This window comes from Aspergillus ambiguus (assembly GCF_047715705.1).
Source record: "Aspergillus ambiguus strain CBS 117.58 unplaced genomic scaffold BDV59scaffold_17, whole genome shotgun sequence".
In the NCBI taxonomy this organism is placed as follows: Eukaryota; Fungi; Ascomycota; class Eurotiomycetes; order Eurotiales; family Aspergillaceae; genus Aspergillus; species Aspergillus ambiguus.
This window is the reverse complement of record NW_027395530.1, coordinates 185,402-200,076: the sequence shown is the minus strand read 5'-3', so window position 1 is coordinate 200,076 and position 14,675 is coordinate 185,402. Positions and strand designations below refer to the sequence as shown.

The window sequence follows — 14,675 nt, the reverse complement described above, 5'->3', positions numbered from 1 at the left end:
CGCTAGAGTTACTCCACGATAGCAAGATTTGGAGTTTTACTATTTTCCGGTGATGTTAGAGTCGCAATATTATATCATAATTCTGTCCAATATGACAATCTACCAATATCTTGAGGCTAGTATAATGGGTTTTCTGCCGAGGTCTCCGACTACCAGCCAAAAACACAAGGCTCTCAGCTGAGATTGATTCTTTTTTTTTTTCGGTGCTGTAATACTCTCTTGATCTTGACGAACCCTGCAAAGGGTGGTGAAAAATGCAACGCATCGGCTCTGCTGACAGCCCTGTGCTCGTAGGACAGCATTGAATTACCTTGCACCTGAAGGTAATGTAACATCAGCTGTGTTGTCAAAACGCTCTTTAAGGTATAAAACCAACATTAGTCCCAGATAATCAATCTACTTTTGGTCATAAATAACGTCCGAATTATACTTCTGATTGCCCTCCTGTTAGCCCATAGCTGAATTAAGGCAAACCAACCTCACGGAAAATGAAGATTACTTATCCAACCGATGGTTCCACCGTCCAGGTGACGAGGACATGGGTCATAGCTTGGGAAGATGTCGTGTCGTATGTTTCATATCTGATATCGTCCTGTTGGTTGGGGTTGTGTTGGATAAAGTCTCATTTTATTCTGCGCAGTACCGATCCTCAGTATGTTGACTTCTGGCTTACTCATGAGCGTTCGCCACCCGAATACACTCCCAGGCTTCTTTATGGAAAGGTGGACGTGCATCAAATGGCACACTTGGAGATCTCTGCCAGTGTCGGTAGTACTATACAGGCCGAGTATGTTACACATTTCCACGTTGCATCATATTATCAGGCTAATTTTCTATGATTTTCAGTAAGGGATATGCAATCTGGGCTATGGCTGAGGGGAGCAACCCTAGTTCTCCGGACAAACACTTGATTGCCGAGTCTCAGCCGTTCAATATTATTACTGAGAAGAAGCATGAACTCTAAAACCTTGATGTTGTGCCACATATTTGTTTTCTTCCCATCATTTCCATGGCCATCCAGATGCCGATGATCTGGGGAGTTGTTCTCATTTGGATCTCATCGCCCACAGTGTCTGTTTTTACATTTCGCATTAGGGTCTTTTTGTCCATTTCTCTCCATAGTGTAGGGAAATTGCAATTTCAATATATCTGCTGACCGCATTAAGCCAGAGCTGTTAGCCCGCTGTGTCCCAGGTGAAACGAAAACTTGTAACATGTATCACTATCGGTGGTTGTTGACAATGGCCCTCAAGGCGTCCATTACTCTGTCCATCCATTAAAAGAAAGCCACCCTTATGGGTTCTTTCCCTTCCACTTCCGGGACGCCAGTTATTAAGGTCTTGGCCGTCGTCATTGTAGGTCAAGAATCGGATGTCGTCACCCACTGCTATGATGACAAGTATTGAAGGAAAAAAGGAGGTAATATTACATCAAAAGTCTACTATAATACATACATGCGTCCAGGAATTACTCTCCTCAGGTTACTCCTCGAGCTCCCGCACAACATCTTCACACCGGTCACACAACGGCTCCTCAGCCGCCTGCGACTCAGGCACAACATACCGCCAGCAACGGGGGCACTTGTCAGCCTGCGGGCTATACACGTACACCGTTCCCCTCTGTCCATCCTGAAGCTCATATTCCTGCATATATTGCCAATGCGCACCATCTAGCGTGCTCGACTGCGTACCGTGATCTCCCAGAGTCACCGACGAGACGACGAACAGGTCAGGGAGCTCTTCAAGGTTCCGGTGAAATACAGAATCCGTGGCAGCCCCAGCTGGAAGGACTAAATGTACGAAGGACTGAAGGGACGAACCCATCTGCTTGTTGCTGCGAGCCTGTTCCTGGAGACTCTTGATGGCAGAGTGCACGGCGATGAGATCCTGGTAGTCCGTGTCGAGGGAAGGATTCTGCCAAGTAGAAGCAGGGGGCGATGCGATTCGCCTCAGGGGGTGCTCGCAGTGAGTCTTGATAGCTTCCGGGGTGTGCTCCCACGTCTCTTCCACTAGGAGTGGCGTGATGGGCGCCAGGACCTCCTGCAGGTAATGGTAGATGTGGAAGAGGGTCGTCTGTGCAGCCCGTCGGCTGATACTGTTCTCGCTGTACGTGTAGAGTCTGTCTTTAATAGTCTCCATGTAGAAGGCGGAGAACTCGAGGTTGGCCCAGCGGTTGATGGCGTTTACGGCCCTGTAGAATTCGAAGTTCGTGCAAGCCTTCTGACAAGCGAGGACCATTTCGGACAGATGCATCAATGCGATGCGGTCTGACTGCTGTAATTGCTCGTATGGCACTTGGGCCTCTACCCGGAAGTCAGATAGAGCACCGAGAAGGAGCTTGAAAGTGACTCGGTACTTGTGCAGACTGGTGTTGACAGTCTGAAGAACCTGCTTTCCAATCACCACATCGCGGGTGTAATCGCTACTGGCAACCCACATGCGGAGAGCGTCGGGACCAAGAGCGTCATACACGGGACCCTTGTCCGCTTGCTGCTTCTTGCCCTTCTTCTGCTTCAGAGGCGGCAAGAGAGTCCCGTCCATGATCGTTTGCGGATGCACAATGTTGCCGATGGACTTGCTCATCTTGCGACCCTCCTCGTCAAGCGTGAAGCCATGCGTGATCAGGTGTTTGAACGGCGCTCGGGGAGTGCTCTGTTTCGAAGCAAGCTGGTGCGCAATGAAAGTCAGCAACCCCGACTGGAACCAGCCACGGTGCTGATCTGTCCCTTCCAGGTAGACGTCGGCGGGGTATCCGTCTGCGTACGGGGTAGGGACTTCCGTCCAGCTGGTACCACTGTCAAACCACACGTCCATGGTATCTGTTCCACGGCGGTAGCCGGGTCCTTCTGAGCCTTGCAGCGTCGGAGGGATCCACGCAAGGTCATCTGCATCGTCCATCCACCAGGCATCCACCCCACGCTCGTCAATGACAGACATGATATGCGAAACGGTGTCTTCGGTGAGAACGGCCTCGCCAGTTCCTTTATGGTAAAGCGCAGGGATCGGTACACCCCATGCCCGCTGGCGCGAAATACACCATTCACTGCGGTTCTTGACGAAGTTCTCCAATCGTTGTCTGCCGGAAAGCGGAACGAAGTTGACATTTTCCAAAGACTTGACAGCGGCATCGCGGATATCAGCCACATCCGCAAACCACTGCTCAGTCGCTCTGATGATGATGGGACGTTTAGATCGCCAATCATACGGATACTTGTGTTCGTACTGGTGTTTGACGAGCAGACAACCCCGCGACTCCACGTACTCCAAGGAAGCTTCGTTTCCTTCGTCCAAGACACTCTTCCCACTCAGCCGAGCGGGGTCCTCAGGCATCGCTAAGTCTGTGAACCGGCCATGATCATCGACAGGAGCGAAAGCCGGAATCCCACGAGATGAACATGCATCGTAGTCATCCATTCCATGACCAGGAGCGCAGTGAACAAGGCCCGATCCAGAGTCAGCGGTAACGAAATCCGCAGCAATGATCGCCTGGTCTTCTGCCTCAGATCCTTTGAACAGAGGCCGGTATGTAGTCTGGTCAGCCAGCTCCGAGCCCAAAATAGACGGAACAATGACAGACAGGTCCTCCTTCAACATGCTCTCGAGGTATTCCAGCCGGGACTGTGCAATAAGAAGATGGCCATGCTTTTCCGACTGCACCACAGCGTACTGCAGATCCGAATGAACAGCGATGACCGCGTTGGCGGGGAGGGTCCAAGGCGTGGTAGTCCAGATCACGGCACTGATTTCCTTCCCCCGCAGCAGCGGATTCTGCGCCAAATGTGTCGGAATCGATACGAGAGGGAACTTCACCAACGCCGCAGTGGACACATGGTCATCCTTGTACTCCAGCTCGGCCTCCGCCAGCGCCGTTCCCGTCGACGGCGACCAATACACAGGCTTGAACCGCCGATAGATCAGCCCCTTCTCGACCATCTCGCGAAACACCCCCAGCTGTCTCTTCTCAAAGACCTTGTCCATTGTCTTCCAGTGACTTTCCCAGTCCGCCATAACGCCGAATCCACGGAACCCTTTCATCTGTTCCTTCACCGTGCGCCCAGCGAGTTTCCGCGCCGCTTTTCGGATCACTGCCGCCGTCACAGCACCCTCAGCATCCTTAGTTAGGTCCTTCTGAGACTCGAGCGCCTTCAGCTCAATAGGCAAGCCATGGCAGTCCCAGCCGGGCACATAGCGAACCTGCTTTCCCTGTCCCAGCTGCACGCGACAGATGATGTCCTTGAGGACCTTGTTCAGGGCGTGTCCAACGTGGATGTCGCCGTTCGCGTACGGCGGACCGTCGTGCAGGACGAAGGGTCGGTCAGCCGGTCGCTCGCGCCGCTGCCAGGCGTACAGCTCGTCGGTGCATCGTCGCAGGTATTTCGTCTGATCGGCCGGCGTCACGCGTGCGGGAAATGTCGACTTGGGGAGCTTCAGCGTGGACGACCAGGACCGTGTGAGCGTCCGCGGCAGTTCCGGCATACTACCGCTGAAGCATATCCCGCCTCGGTATGGGATCAATTGTAGCGGAGTGGTGATTGTAATGGAGATGGAAGTTAGACGATTGTCGGAGTTGTGGTGGAAGAAGCCGTCGCGGGTATTATTACTCATCCAGCCAATGGAATGGGTTGATGACGGTAATACGAATTCAAATAAATTCCGTACTGCACCATTTAGTTCAACCTGGAAGCTACAGATCCTCGATTATACTGGGAAATCTAGTCATGTCGCATTAATACACCGTTAAGCAGCTCACAGCCCCGTTCTTTAACACCTCAAAGAGAAGACCAGGGAACCCAAATAGCTCCGTGTTGCCTAACCCCCCATCATGGCCGTCCGGCCCCATCCGTTGTCCCTTGGAGGTGGTTTCTTCCCAACCACCCAGGAACTCGACACTACTCTCTGGGCTATCACCCCATCCGCGGTTTAGCACCATGGGACGCTGCAGGGCACGTTCCTCAGTGGGATTAGAATATGACCCCTTCCAGAGATCGCGGAGTCGTTCAGAAATCTCGTCATATCGTGTCTCAGAGGAAACGGTATCGCCGGAGGAATCCAGATGGATCTTCCAGCGACTGCGGCGATGACGGTTGAATGGGTAAGACCCCGGTACATTCCCGTGAAGGATGATCTTGGTTACCACTAACTTTGATGAAGGGGAGGGGACTGCGGGATCGGGCATGTCGCATCCAGGGAATGCAGGTCCGGGCGTTGTAGGATGGGAAATAAAGGCATCGAAGCCATGATGGAAGTAATTGAAAAAGCATTCCGCGGGAAGGAATGCTGGATCCAGATTGGGCTGAGACAGCTCCTCATCCGAATCATCGGAGACGCTATTATTCGACGACTGGTCAGTGTCGGCGACCTCGATCCCTTGAGCGGGGGAGGAGCCCATATGGAAGTGAGCTTCACCGCTGCCGCCCGCAGCGCGGTGAATCGATATTCTCCGGTCATTTTTACGATAGATCGCGTCGGGGGGTCCGAATTCAGCTACCAAGTCCTGTGGAGTGGTTTCCGAGAGCGTAATCGTAGTGGGGGGACTTGATCTCCGGGACACCTCCAGCTGGCCAGCACCCAGAATATGGAACTCTTCCACCTCGTCCGCTACTGACTCTCTGTTTTTCCCGGCGACGGCGGGAGTCCGGGGGTATTGTGGTTGTTGCGTGAATAGCTTCGTCCGAACCTCTGGCCAGGAGGAACCTTGAAAGATAGCCATCGATGTGGCGGGCATCGCTGCGGATGACGACAGCAATGCTACAAAATCACACTGATCGGACCAAGCGGAGTGTTGAAGCGGAAACGAGAAAGCCACGCCAGGGTATGATAGCACGTAGGTACCGTATGGGGACTGGTTGGTAGGAGGGATATATTCCCCGGGATAGGACGGGCCAACAAGACGGTTGTATACATGTCGAAAGCTAGGGCCTTGTTGCGAAGCATGTTGTTCACTTGGTTTCGCCCCTTTCAACACTTCCTGGTTCTTATACACCAAGGGCGTCTTGGAGAAGTCAAGGACCTCAATAAGTCGTAGTCGCTGGTCGGGACCATCAAACCGCAGGCGGAGTCCATTCGCAGGCAGCTGCAGAGTCACCGGCTTCTGGATGGGATTTGAGGAGGAGTAGGCAATGTTGATTGCGGGGTAAGTCTGGGGATGCGCTTTGAGTCGACTAAGGACATTGTGAAGAGAGGCACCCAGGGCTATAAGACGGTTAGCGACTTGTCCATGACTGGCTTTTCTGAATAAACATGCTTATAAACCCCAGCCCTTTCCCGGGAACAATCTGTGTTTGCGCCGCAGGTCTAGAGGATGCAGTCATAGTGATCGGCGGGAGCTACTCATAGTGAGACTAGCATGGAAGGTGGCAGGGAATGTGTACAGACCGTAGGCCACGGTGAAGAGAGGTCAGGTAGACCAGTGCAAGGTCCGAGATAAGCAGGATATGATACAAGAATCAGCAAGAATGAAGACCCGCGAGAAGTTCAGGGAAGAAGTCATCGTGATGGTGATAAGACAGAGCGATAGGTGGATGTTGATCAGTCATCGATCATTGCGTCATGTGAAACCCCAGCATGACCCCTGGGCACGTGCAGTCACGTGCAATGTACCTGATGTTTACTTGGGGAGACGATGTGTCTATACCCACAGGGCTGTTCTACGTGAGACCGCTGTCTCGTCCGTGATGGACCTTACGCTTATGGGATATGTCTCCCCACCAATTTAGTCGACGATGAGATTGGATGAAGCACTCCATAGAAGGATATCTTCACATGTACTATCTAGGATGAGACAGACCCCCCACGTAAGATCCTGATTGATCCTCTGTCTCTCCTTGTCCTTGTTCTTCATGGGTTGCGTCGTGTTGTGTGGCACTGTCTAAATACGGAGCTCCAGTAGGCGCATGCTGTTCAGATCGCTCTTCAGAATGTTGGAAGGGCCCCCCCGCTTCGATCACCTGTCTAAGCTCCACCAACCGTTTAGAAAACTGATCCATCATGTCCTCTAAGCGCTGCCCACTTCTCTCTTTGTCCCGATCCTTTCCAGGCATGTTGATGGGCAGCCCAGATGTACCTCGGATTTTAAGCATCAAGCCACCGTTCACCGATTGCTCATCAGATGTATTATTCTCGAAAGTCGGCGCGGGAACCAGCTCAGTGTTGAGAACCTGCCAGGCCGGCGTCAGGCTATGGGCAGAGGTCACTTTGAATCGATCCGTTGCGGGTTGGGGCTGCTGAGCTCCAGGAGAGCCTGGGATTCCACCCTCGGGGAGCCGGTCTGGAGGTGGGTTGGAAGCGTCGGTCGGCGGTGTCATATCCATGTCAAGAATAATGTAGTTGTCCCTCACGCCAGGGATGGGGGATGGAAGAAGAGGTTCTTTCTTCGGGCTTTCCAGGTCATCCTCTACATCGTAGGCTGCATCCTCTCCGACACCTGCATGTGAAGGGCGAGACTCCCGTGTTGACTGCGATTTACCCTTTCCACCACCGGGAAAGCTATCTTGCTCTGTCTCGAGCGATCGTAAAGCAGCCTCGGTCACAATGTCGGTATCATCATCGGAGAAGATGTAATGGACGGTGGGGTGATAGTATTCAGAGCTACTGGAGTCCTCGATCAAGGTAAAGAATGGCTGGAAGGGCGGTCGGGAAATTCCTGTTGCTTCTTCACGCCCGCCGTCTTCAGGGATCATAGACGGATCATGGGTCGCACGTTCATAGCTGTGGTATTCTTCGGTGAGAGGGTGTGCTGGTTGGGCGGTGGGCGGGCGGCTAATGCTCTGCGGACGAGACGGTGGATTCGAATCTGCGGGTCGGCGAATGGAATGTCCAGAAGGAGAAGATGACAGGGGAGGTGAGGAGGTGTGTTTTGGAAGAGACATGTCCGACGAGATGGTTACATATTGGGAAGAGAGCTAGAGGTGGTGTGGTAGAGAGAGAGCGAGAGCAGATGGAGTCGAAGCAGGAGCGGATCACCTGTTGCTTATCGATAGGGTCAGGTGACCGGCCGCTCAAAGAAAGAAATATGTACAGCCAGCCAATTTCACAAGCTTGAAAACAGAGTATGAGGGCAAACAGACAAATGCTGGGAAGCAATTAGGGTATCATCGACGCCAGTACCATGACCACATTATCCGTCGTCCGTCGACGATCGGGTTACTCTTCGTTTTGTTTCCATTCGAACTCTGTAGATCGTTAGCATTGCTGTCGCGACACACCCCGCGCCACCATAGACATACTCTGTCGACACATCGGACAGAGACCCTTGGATGTCTCTTGTTGAATCCAGGTCATCAAACAGTGCTATATAATCCTGGGTCAGTGTGCGCTCCGCATGAGGGGATTCATCTCCACAATCGCACCATATGGAAGGAATGGCCGCATTTCCCCAGCACTGAAGAAAATTAGGATCATCTTGGTCCATATACTTATGGTCGGATAGCTAAAGACTCACGTAAGGAGCAATCATCACCGGGAAATTTGCACGTTGGACAAGTTCCATCGAACTGAACGCGACAGATACCGCAAACCTCATCCTCCGGCATATCCCATCGCCAGGTCGCGACGGCGTTCCACTCTTTGATGGTAACCTTCATGATTGGTGGTGAGGCGGATGGGATTCGAGACAGACACGGACTAGTGTTAGTGTCGGAGAAGAAAGGAAGAGACAGCGGGCGGTGGTGGACAGTCGACGTGGTGTGGTGGAGGGAGCGGGTGATAAGCGGATTGTTTACCTGATATCACATGGAGCACCGACCGACTCCGCATTGATTAGCGGAGTGACTCCAACCTTCCCTCTTACTCCGACTGTCTTGCAACCTCCCGTTCTGTTCCCGCTGCATGACACCATCGCGCGATAGGGCGGCTCGGTATGTAAATTGTGATTAATCCCTACCTCCGATCCCACTTCTCGTTAGAATCCTGTCATCGCCTCCCCCGACAATGGCGTTTTCCGCCTTCCGGTCCTCCATTCCTTCACCGACTCGACTCGTTCGTCCAACCATGTCAGTCCCTCAGCAGTTACGATCGCATAGTCAGAGTCGCCAGGTCTCTTTCTCCTCCTATCTAGTCTCGCCGAAGGAGCTCCATGAGGCCCTCAAGAAGAACCCACCCACCAAGATCTCGACGTCTCCACGTGTTGTCCCTCTGTGTTCGGCCTGGTTTATGCCGAATGACCCCGAAGGTCGCAAGGGAATTGACATCTTCCGCAAACATCGTATCCCACAGGCTCGATTCTTCGATCTAGATGCTATCAAGGACCCTGAGTCTCCCTATCCCCATATGCTTCCGACGGCCGAAACCTTCGCTAATGCGATGAGTGAGCTTGGCATCCGCCGCGACGATGAAGTTGTGGTCTACGATACAGAGGAACTCGGGATCTTCAGCGCTCCTCGGGTTGGCTGGACGCTGAGGGTGTTCGGGCATCCCAAAGTCCATATTCTGAACAATTACCGACTATGGGTTCGAGAAGGGTTCCCAACGGAGTCGGGCGAAGCCCAGTTGGTGGAGCGGACCGCTTATCCTGTACCGAATTACGACTCCAAACTGGTAATACCGTACCTAGAATTGAAGGAAATCGCCAAGGAGCACCGCAAGGAGGGGGCAAAGGAGGTCGAGATCCTGGATGCCAGGTCGTATGGCCGCTGGGCGGGAACGGACCCTGAGCCCCGTCCGGGACTGTCCTCGGGGCATATCCCAGGCTCGAAGAGTCTGCCGTTCCAGGAGTTGCTGGACCCAGAGACGAAAACCTTCCGGCCAGCATCCGAACTACGGGCTGTCTTCGAAGCTCGGGAGGTGGACGAATCCAAGTCGATCATTAGCTCGTGCGGGACGGGAGTCACTGCCAGCATTATTGAGACCGCGCTGGGCGAAGCGGAGTATGGGGATCCGAATCTGCGGAGAGTATACGATGGTAGTTGGACGTAAGTGTCTCACTCTGTTTATGAGATGGTTTTATGATGTGATGCTCACACGATAATAGGGAATGGGCCCAGCGGGTCAAGCCGGAGGATGGATTGATTCGGAAAGTCTAAGGAGCGGAAGGGAAGTGAAGGGGTTGTATGACCAAATGATTACTGTAGGCCTGCGATAGAATTCTGTTTATAGAATGTAGCCCTGCGTTTACCTCCACTGTATTGTTAGTGCGGTTAATGCATCCATGGTTATGCCGATGACTCAGCAATGCCGGCGTCGAGTTGATCCGTCGCTGTTTCGCACTTCATCGCTTTCCCCCTCGCCGCTGGATGACTCGCATCACTCCCTCATTTCATGGTTGTTTGGCACCCCCAAGATGCTACAGATGTTCTTTCTCTCTGAACCCGGATCTTCCTGTGAGTCCGAACCTCATTCAATCCCCCGCGGTTGAGCAGCTGGTCCGGTCATCACACCTTCACCTCATACCGCTGCCCCCACATTCCCATCTCCTCCGCCTCCTCCATCGGCTCAGACCTCCTTCGTGGATCAGCCTCCGCTAACGCTGCTGCGGCTCAGTCGCTGTCGCTCAATCCAGTTCTTCGGTATAGAGCCACCGTGCGGTATCACCATTACCGATCATCTTTATCATCTTTATCCAAACCGCCTCCCGGTTGTCTGTGACCGCTTCTCGAGCTGAGCCATGTCGACCGGGCGCAAGGTCTTCCACTGTGCAGTGGATCAGACAGCGTTGACAACCAACATCAGTGAGATTAAAAAATGGACGACCAATGGAGCCATCACTTTGATTGTTCCACTCTACAGTAAGTTCCTAATGACGACCGTTCCTCCCGTCCATGCTGACGCTTTTTTTTTCCCCTTATTTCTCCAGCCTTGGAACGCCTGCATCAATTGAAACGAGCCGGTTCTCAGATCGCCATCAACGCTCGCGAGGCCGTCCGCTTCCTCGACAAAGTGACCTCCGGCAAAGACAATATCGCCGCCGAACGCGTCGTTCTCCAAGGACCCATGGAGCAGTACGAAGATTGGTCCACGGCGGAGAAATTCTTCCTCCCGGAGTTTGAGGAGGAGCCGGAGGCGATCAACGGCATCCCTGCCGACGGGGAAGATTCATCGGAGAAACAAGACGAAAAGGAGAAGCCCAAAGAGAGAAATAACATAAGAAAGTCCGGAGCCCCGGATGACTTGTCGCAGATGCTTCTCAGCAAGCTCAACTTCAAGAAAGACGCCGACGCCGTTTCCATTACCTCAACGGGTACTCACAGCGGACCGCCGTCTCGCCCGTCGTCCCGGAGCTCACAAACCAGCCCTGAATGCGCCAACTCCCATGTGGTTGAGAGTGGCGGCTCGAAGGATCCCAAACAAAAACCGGCAAACGGCCATCGCCGGACGGGGTCCAACTCCATCATCCCTACGGTCCCTCCAGCACTCCGACCACTCCTTAGCGCGCTGCTCTGGCGACTGCATAGTGGTCCCGATGCGACGAACGCTGCAAAGGCCTGTATTCTGATCACGAACGACCGCGACACCCAGGTCTGGGCGCAGAAGTTCGGCATCGGCGTGAAGAATATCCACCAACTCCGGACGTCGATTCAGTACGAGGAACGGGAGTACAAAAACCGATGCAAATACGTTGAGAAGACCCAAGCGTCCGAGCCGAAGTCCCTTCTTACGTACGAGGATGAGAGCGACGAAGACGAACTGGTCTTCGTTCCCCGCGGTCGTGGCAAAAGTTCTTCCAGAGGAGGTACGCGCGGAGGCGGCAGCCGCAAGACAACCACGCCCAAGCCGACCGCTCCGCCGGTAGAGAACACCATTGAGATCCCCACGCAACCCATCGACCCCAACTCGTTCAGTCGATCCTTGAATGCACCCACGAAACAGCAGCCGACGGTTGATCTCAGCACCCAGTCGGGTACCGCACGAGGCATGGCTGGGGCGTCTCGACACCACAATAACGGCCGCCGAGGTGGCGGTCGCGGCTCATCCCGTGGTGGAAGCCGTGGTCGCGGCAAGTTGTGGGTTCCTTGATCGAATGGCGAGGGTTCCGTTGGACTATTGCGTCAACGGAATCGATCTTTTTTCGACACTTTCTTTTCAATAGACCACTGTGGTTGTTGCTCGAAGCAGAAAGGGCTTACGAAAATCGGCCGTTGCAGGACTGCCTACTGGTCCGACTGTCGGTTCAGACTGTGACTTAATGGATGAGGCGAAAGGGTCCTGGGATAGCCGCACGGATACGAAACATAGTAGACGAGAGCCACCGGCTCCGGCACGAGGTTCGATCCAAGTGACCATTTCCGACTCGGTTGGAACCGTCTGGAGTTCGGACACTAGGTACTTGACCGGGTCATGATGCTTGCTCATGCCTTACTTTTCCGTTACGGAGGAACGAGCTGGGGTTCTAGGAAGAGATACATGAGTAGTCCCTTCAACCAGTTCCTATATGATTTTCCTCTCTCACTCTCTCCGACTCTTTTCCATTAAACTATCAACTGCAGTTACAAATTGCTATGGCAGTCTTTATTCGATTGTTGCTTGGTGTTTGGCACGACAGGTTGGAGATGATTCACGGAGAGAGTATTAGCTAAAGTATTGATTTCTGAATTCTATCTATCTGCGTGCGAATCCCATGATGGTCGTGGTGGGTTGTAGGGCGTGACTGTAAGCGGTGGATGATGACATCGACTGGTTGTTGCCCCGCCGATGACTTTCCCCAGGTCTCGTGGGGCTCTCCGCATCCTCCTTTGTCCTAGTCCTGACATCTACAGAGTACATACATCTGCCTCTTCATCCCACCACTCTTATCTTACAGACTCTACAACTCTACACACTCCATACTACTGCTCCAGGCATCCCACCATGGTCAACGCCGTCGTCGACGAAACTCCCCTCTCTGCTTCCCCTGTCGAACGTCGCAACTCTCTCGAGAAGCATCTTCTGAACCGGCCGGATGCCCAAGATCTCAAGGAGAGGCATATTCTCCTAGACACCAATGTGGCGCCGTACGTGTCCTGTCTACGTACAACGGCCTCAAAATAACACTATTTTCAGGTCCATCCAGGCCGCACGGCAGGAGCTAGCTCGCCAGCGCACAACAGACAGCCTCAAGAAGCATCTCGAGCATCGACCTGATCGCGATGCGTTAGTGGAACGTACGTTCTCCCAACCCATCTCCTCTGATATCGTTCTTGTTTTGCCCATCCTACGGCATTTCTTGTCTGTATGCGCGAAACTGAGTTCTCACCACAGGGAACATCCTCCCCGCCAGCAACGCCGCTCCCGCGTTGCAAGCGAATGCCCGCGAGCTCGAAAAGCACATGCGGGCGGATCATCTCGACCAGAAGATCCAGAATCGGCCTCGTCCAGAGGACCTGATTTCGCAGGGGATCCTCAACGAGGAAGAGGACCCGAGGAATCCCACTATCTGAACCCACCGGGGCGGATGATGAATGAATGCAAATGACCGCAAATGGACGTTACTATGATCTTTGTTTTGTGATTTATTGGAGTTCATGGTATTTACGAGACTGAGGCAAATGATGATGATGGCACATATGAGAACCGCACCGGACATAACATAACGAGGTAGTTCATGCAATGTATCGACATTTGACTCCAAACGCCATTCCGTGTATTTTATTTCCCCTTCTCCGATGGGCTTCAGTACCCCTCCGCCTCAACGGCAGACGACAAATCCGGCACCCACCCGGCCGGCCGCTCGCTCCCCCGGACCAGAATCCCATACGCCGCCCGCTCTACCTTCTCTACACTACTCTGCATCACGTCGACCTTCTTCCCCATATCGCGCAGCATGGCATGTCGACGCGGGACGCTCAACGACTCGAATAGAGACCGCATACCCCGCAAATCGACAACAAGGCCTACTTGGCTGTCCAGAAGCCGCGGTCCGGCCGAGGATTTCTCCCTCTCTGCATCCTCAGCGCTGTCGTTCTTGTTCGGCGTCTGCCCCCCAGTCGACAGCGAAGTCACCGCGAACCGCATCATCTCGCCCGTCAGATCGAACAGCCCCATCAGGTAGTCTTCCTCCGTGACGAGGATCTCGGCCGGAAGCTGGACGCGGACCTCGGCGAGCGTGATAAGCCGCTGGTGTTCAAGATAATGGTGAAAAGAAACCGCCTCAATGAACTCCTGGATTGCGCCGCTCAGTTGGCGCTGGTACCGCCAGCTGTTTATGCCGACGACGTCTGGAATGGTCGAACGGAAGAGCTCGTTGATTTGGTTGAAGCGTGACGTGGTCTCTTTGGCAATTGCCGGCGGGATGGGCGCGTGGACTTTTCGGACTCTATTGGGGGGTCAGGATCTCGTTTCGTTGCGAGCGGGCCATGGGGAAGGGGAGTACCGTTGGAGGGAGAATATACTACAGGTTCTGGTTAGTAGAGAACAAGAATCCCGAGTGAACGAAACGTACATTTTTTTGCTTAGGGCTGTGATATCCCGCGACGTCTTGATTAGTCGCTCGCGGCGGTCGTGGTGCTGGTCCAGCTCGTCACGAAAGGTCGAGAAAATCGACTGGATCTGCGCCGGGGACTCATTCATTGCGGCCATGTCTGGGGAACGGAGTTCTTTGCCTTCCCAGGAGCGTTTCGTACCCGCCATGCGGTGGTGTAGTGGGATTGGGAGGCGGGTTGGAGAGAAGTGCGTGCTTTGCGGTGGCAGAAGATGATCTGAGATTGGCGGGGCTTAACCGCTTTGGGGCGAGATTGTGTTATCTGATATGATGTCATCCATCATTGG

The 14,675-nt window shown here is 53.6% G+C and overlaps 6 protein-coding genes across 6 annotated transcripts; 2 read left to right on the top strand and 4 right to left on the bottom strand.

The window, feature by feature from the left end:
• Positions 1–1,481: 1,481 nt before the first annotated feature.
• BDV59DRAFT_193411 (isoleucine--tRNA ligase ISM1) lies at positions 1,482–6,310 on the bottom strand (the record flags this gene model as incomplete). Its single annotated transcript, XM_073692222.1, has 3 exons — positions 1,482–4,498; positions 4,782–6,191; positions 6,244–6,310. The coding sequence occupies 3 exons, from the start codon at positions 6,308–6,310 to the stop codon at positions 1,482–1,484; spliced, it is 4,494 nt and encodes a 1,497-aa protein (XP_073547618.1).
• A 344-nt stretch (positions 6,311–6,654) lies between these two features.
• On the bottom strand, positions 6,655–7,913 carry BDV59DRAFT_178812 (uncharacterized protein). The gene has a single exon (XM_073689828.1). The coding sequence runs from the start codon at positions 7,865–7,867 to the stop codon at positions 6,767–6,769; it is 1,101 nt and encodes a 366-aa protein (XP_073547617.1). The 5' UTR covers positions 7,868–7,913; the 3' UTR covers positions 6,655–6,766.
• On the bottom strand, positions 7,914–8,688 carry BDV59DRAFT_178810 (anaphase promoting complex subunit 11). The gene is made up of 4 exons (XM_073689827.1): positions 8,440–8,688; positions 8,348–8,379; positions 8,225–8,288; positions 7,914–8,170 (listed from the first exon to the last, which is right to left on the bottom strand). The coding sequence occupies exons 1-4, from the start codon at positions 8,579–8,581 to the stop codon at positions 8,142–8,144; spliced, it is 267 nt and encodes an 88-aa protein (XP_073547616.1). The 5' UTR covers positions 8,582–8,688; the 3' UTR covers positions 7,914–8,141.
• A 239-nt stretch (positions 8,689–8,927) lies between these two features.
• On the top strand, positions 8,928–11,948 carry BDV59DRAFT_193410 (thiosulfate sulfurtransferase; the record flags this gene model as incomplete). Its single annotated transcript, XM_073692221.1, has 4 exons — positions 8,928–9,907; positions 9,967–10,012; positions 10,618–10,720; positions 10,789–11,948. The coding sequence occupies 4 exons, from the start codon at positions 8,928–8,930 to the stop codon at positions 11,946–11,948; spliced, it is 2,289 nt and encodes a 762-aa protein (XP_073547615.1).
• Positions 11,949–12,779: 831 nt separating this feature from the next.
• On the top strand, positions 12,780–13,348 carry BDV59DRAFT_202223 (RPEL repeat-containing protein; the record flags this gene model as incomplete). The annotated part of the gene is made up of 3 exons (XM_073693988.1): positions 12,780–12,922; positions 12,972–13,072; positions 13,170–13,348. 3 exons carry the CDS (start codon positions 12,780–12,782, stop codon positions 13,346–13,348), a joined length of 423 nt encoding a protein of 140 aa, XP_073547614.1.
• Positions 13,349–13,500: 152 nt separating this feature from the next.
• Positions 13,501–14,589, bottom strand: BDV59DRAFT_178804 (translin family protein). The gene is made up of 3 exons (XM_073689826.1): positions 14,350–14,589; positions 14,281–14,298; positions 13,501–14,223 (listed from the first exon to the last, which is right to left on the bottom strand). Exons 1-3 carry the CDS (start codon positions 14,535–14,537, stop codon positions 13,581–13,583), a joined length of 849 nt encoding a protein of 282 aa, XP_073547613.1. The 5' UTR covers positions 14,538–14,589; the 3' UTR covers positions 13,501–13,580.
• Positions 14,590–14,675: the final 86 nt, after the last annotated feature.

Excerpts from the sequence above, each read along its gene's own strand:
- BDV59DRAFT_178812 (XM_073689828.1), bottom strand. The coding sequence starts at position 7,867 with ATGTCTCTTCCAAAACACACCTCCTCACCTCCCCTGTCATCTTCTCCT.
- BDV59DRAFT_178810 (XM_073689827.1), bottom strand. The coding sequence starts at position 8,581 with ATGAAGGTTACCATCAAAGAGTGGAACGCCGTCGCGACCTGGCGATGG. Across the intron at positions 8,380-8,439 it reads CGGTGATGATTGCTCCTTAC|TGCTGGGGAAATGCGGCCAT; the intron begins GTGAGTCTTTAG and ends AATTTTCTTCAG. Across the intron at positions 8,171-8,224 it reads CTGTCCGATGTGTCGACAGA|AGTTCGAATGGAAACAAAAC; the intron begins GTATGTCTATGG and ends AACGATCTACAG.
- BDV59DRAFT_178804 (XM_073689826.1), bottom strand. The coding sequence starts at position 14,537 with ATGGCGGGTACGAAACGCTCCTGGGAAGGCAAAGAACTCCGTTCCCCA.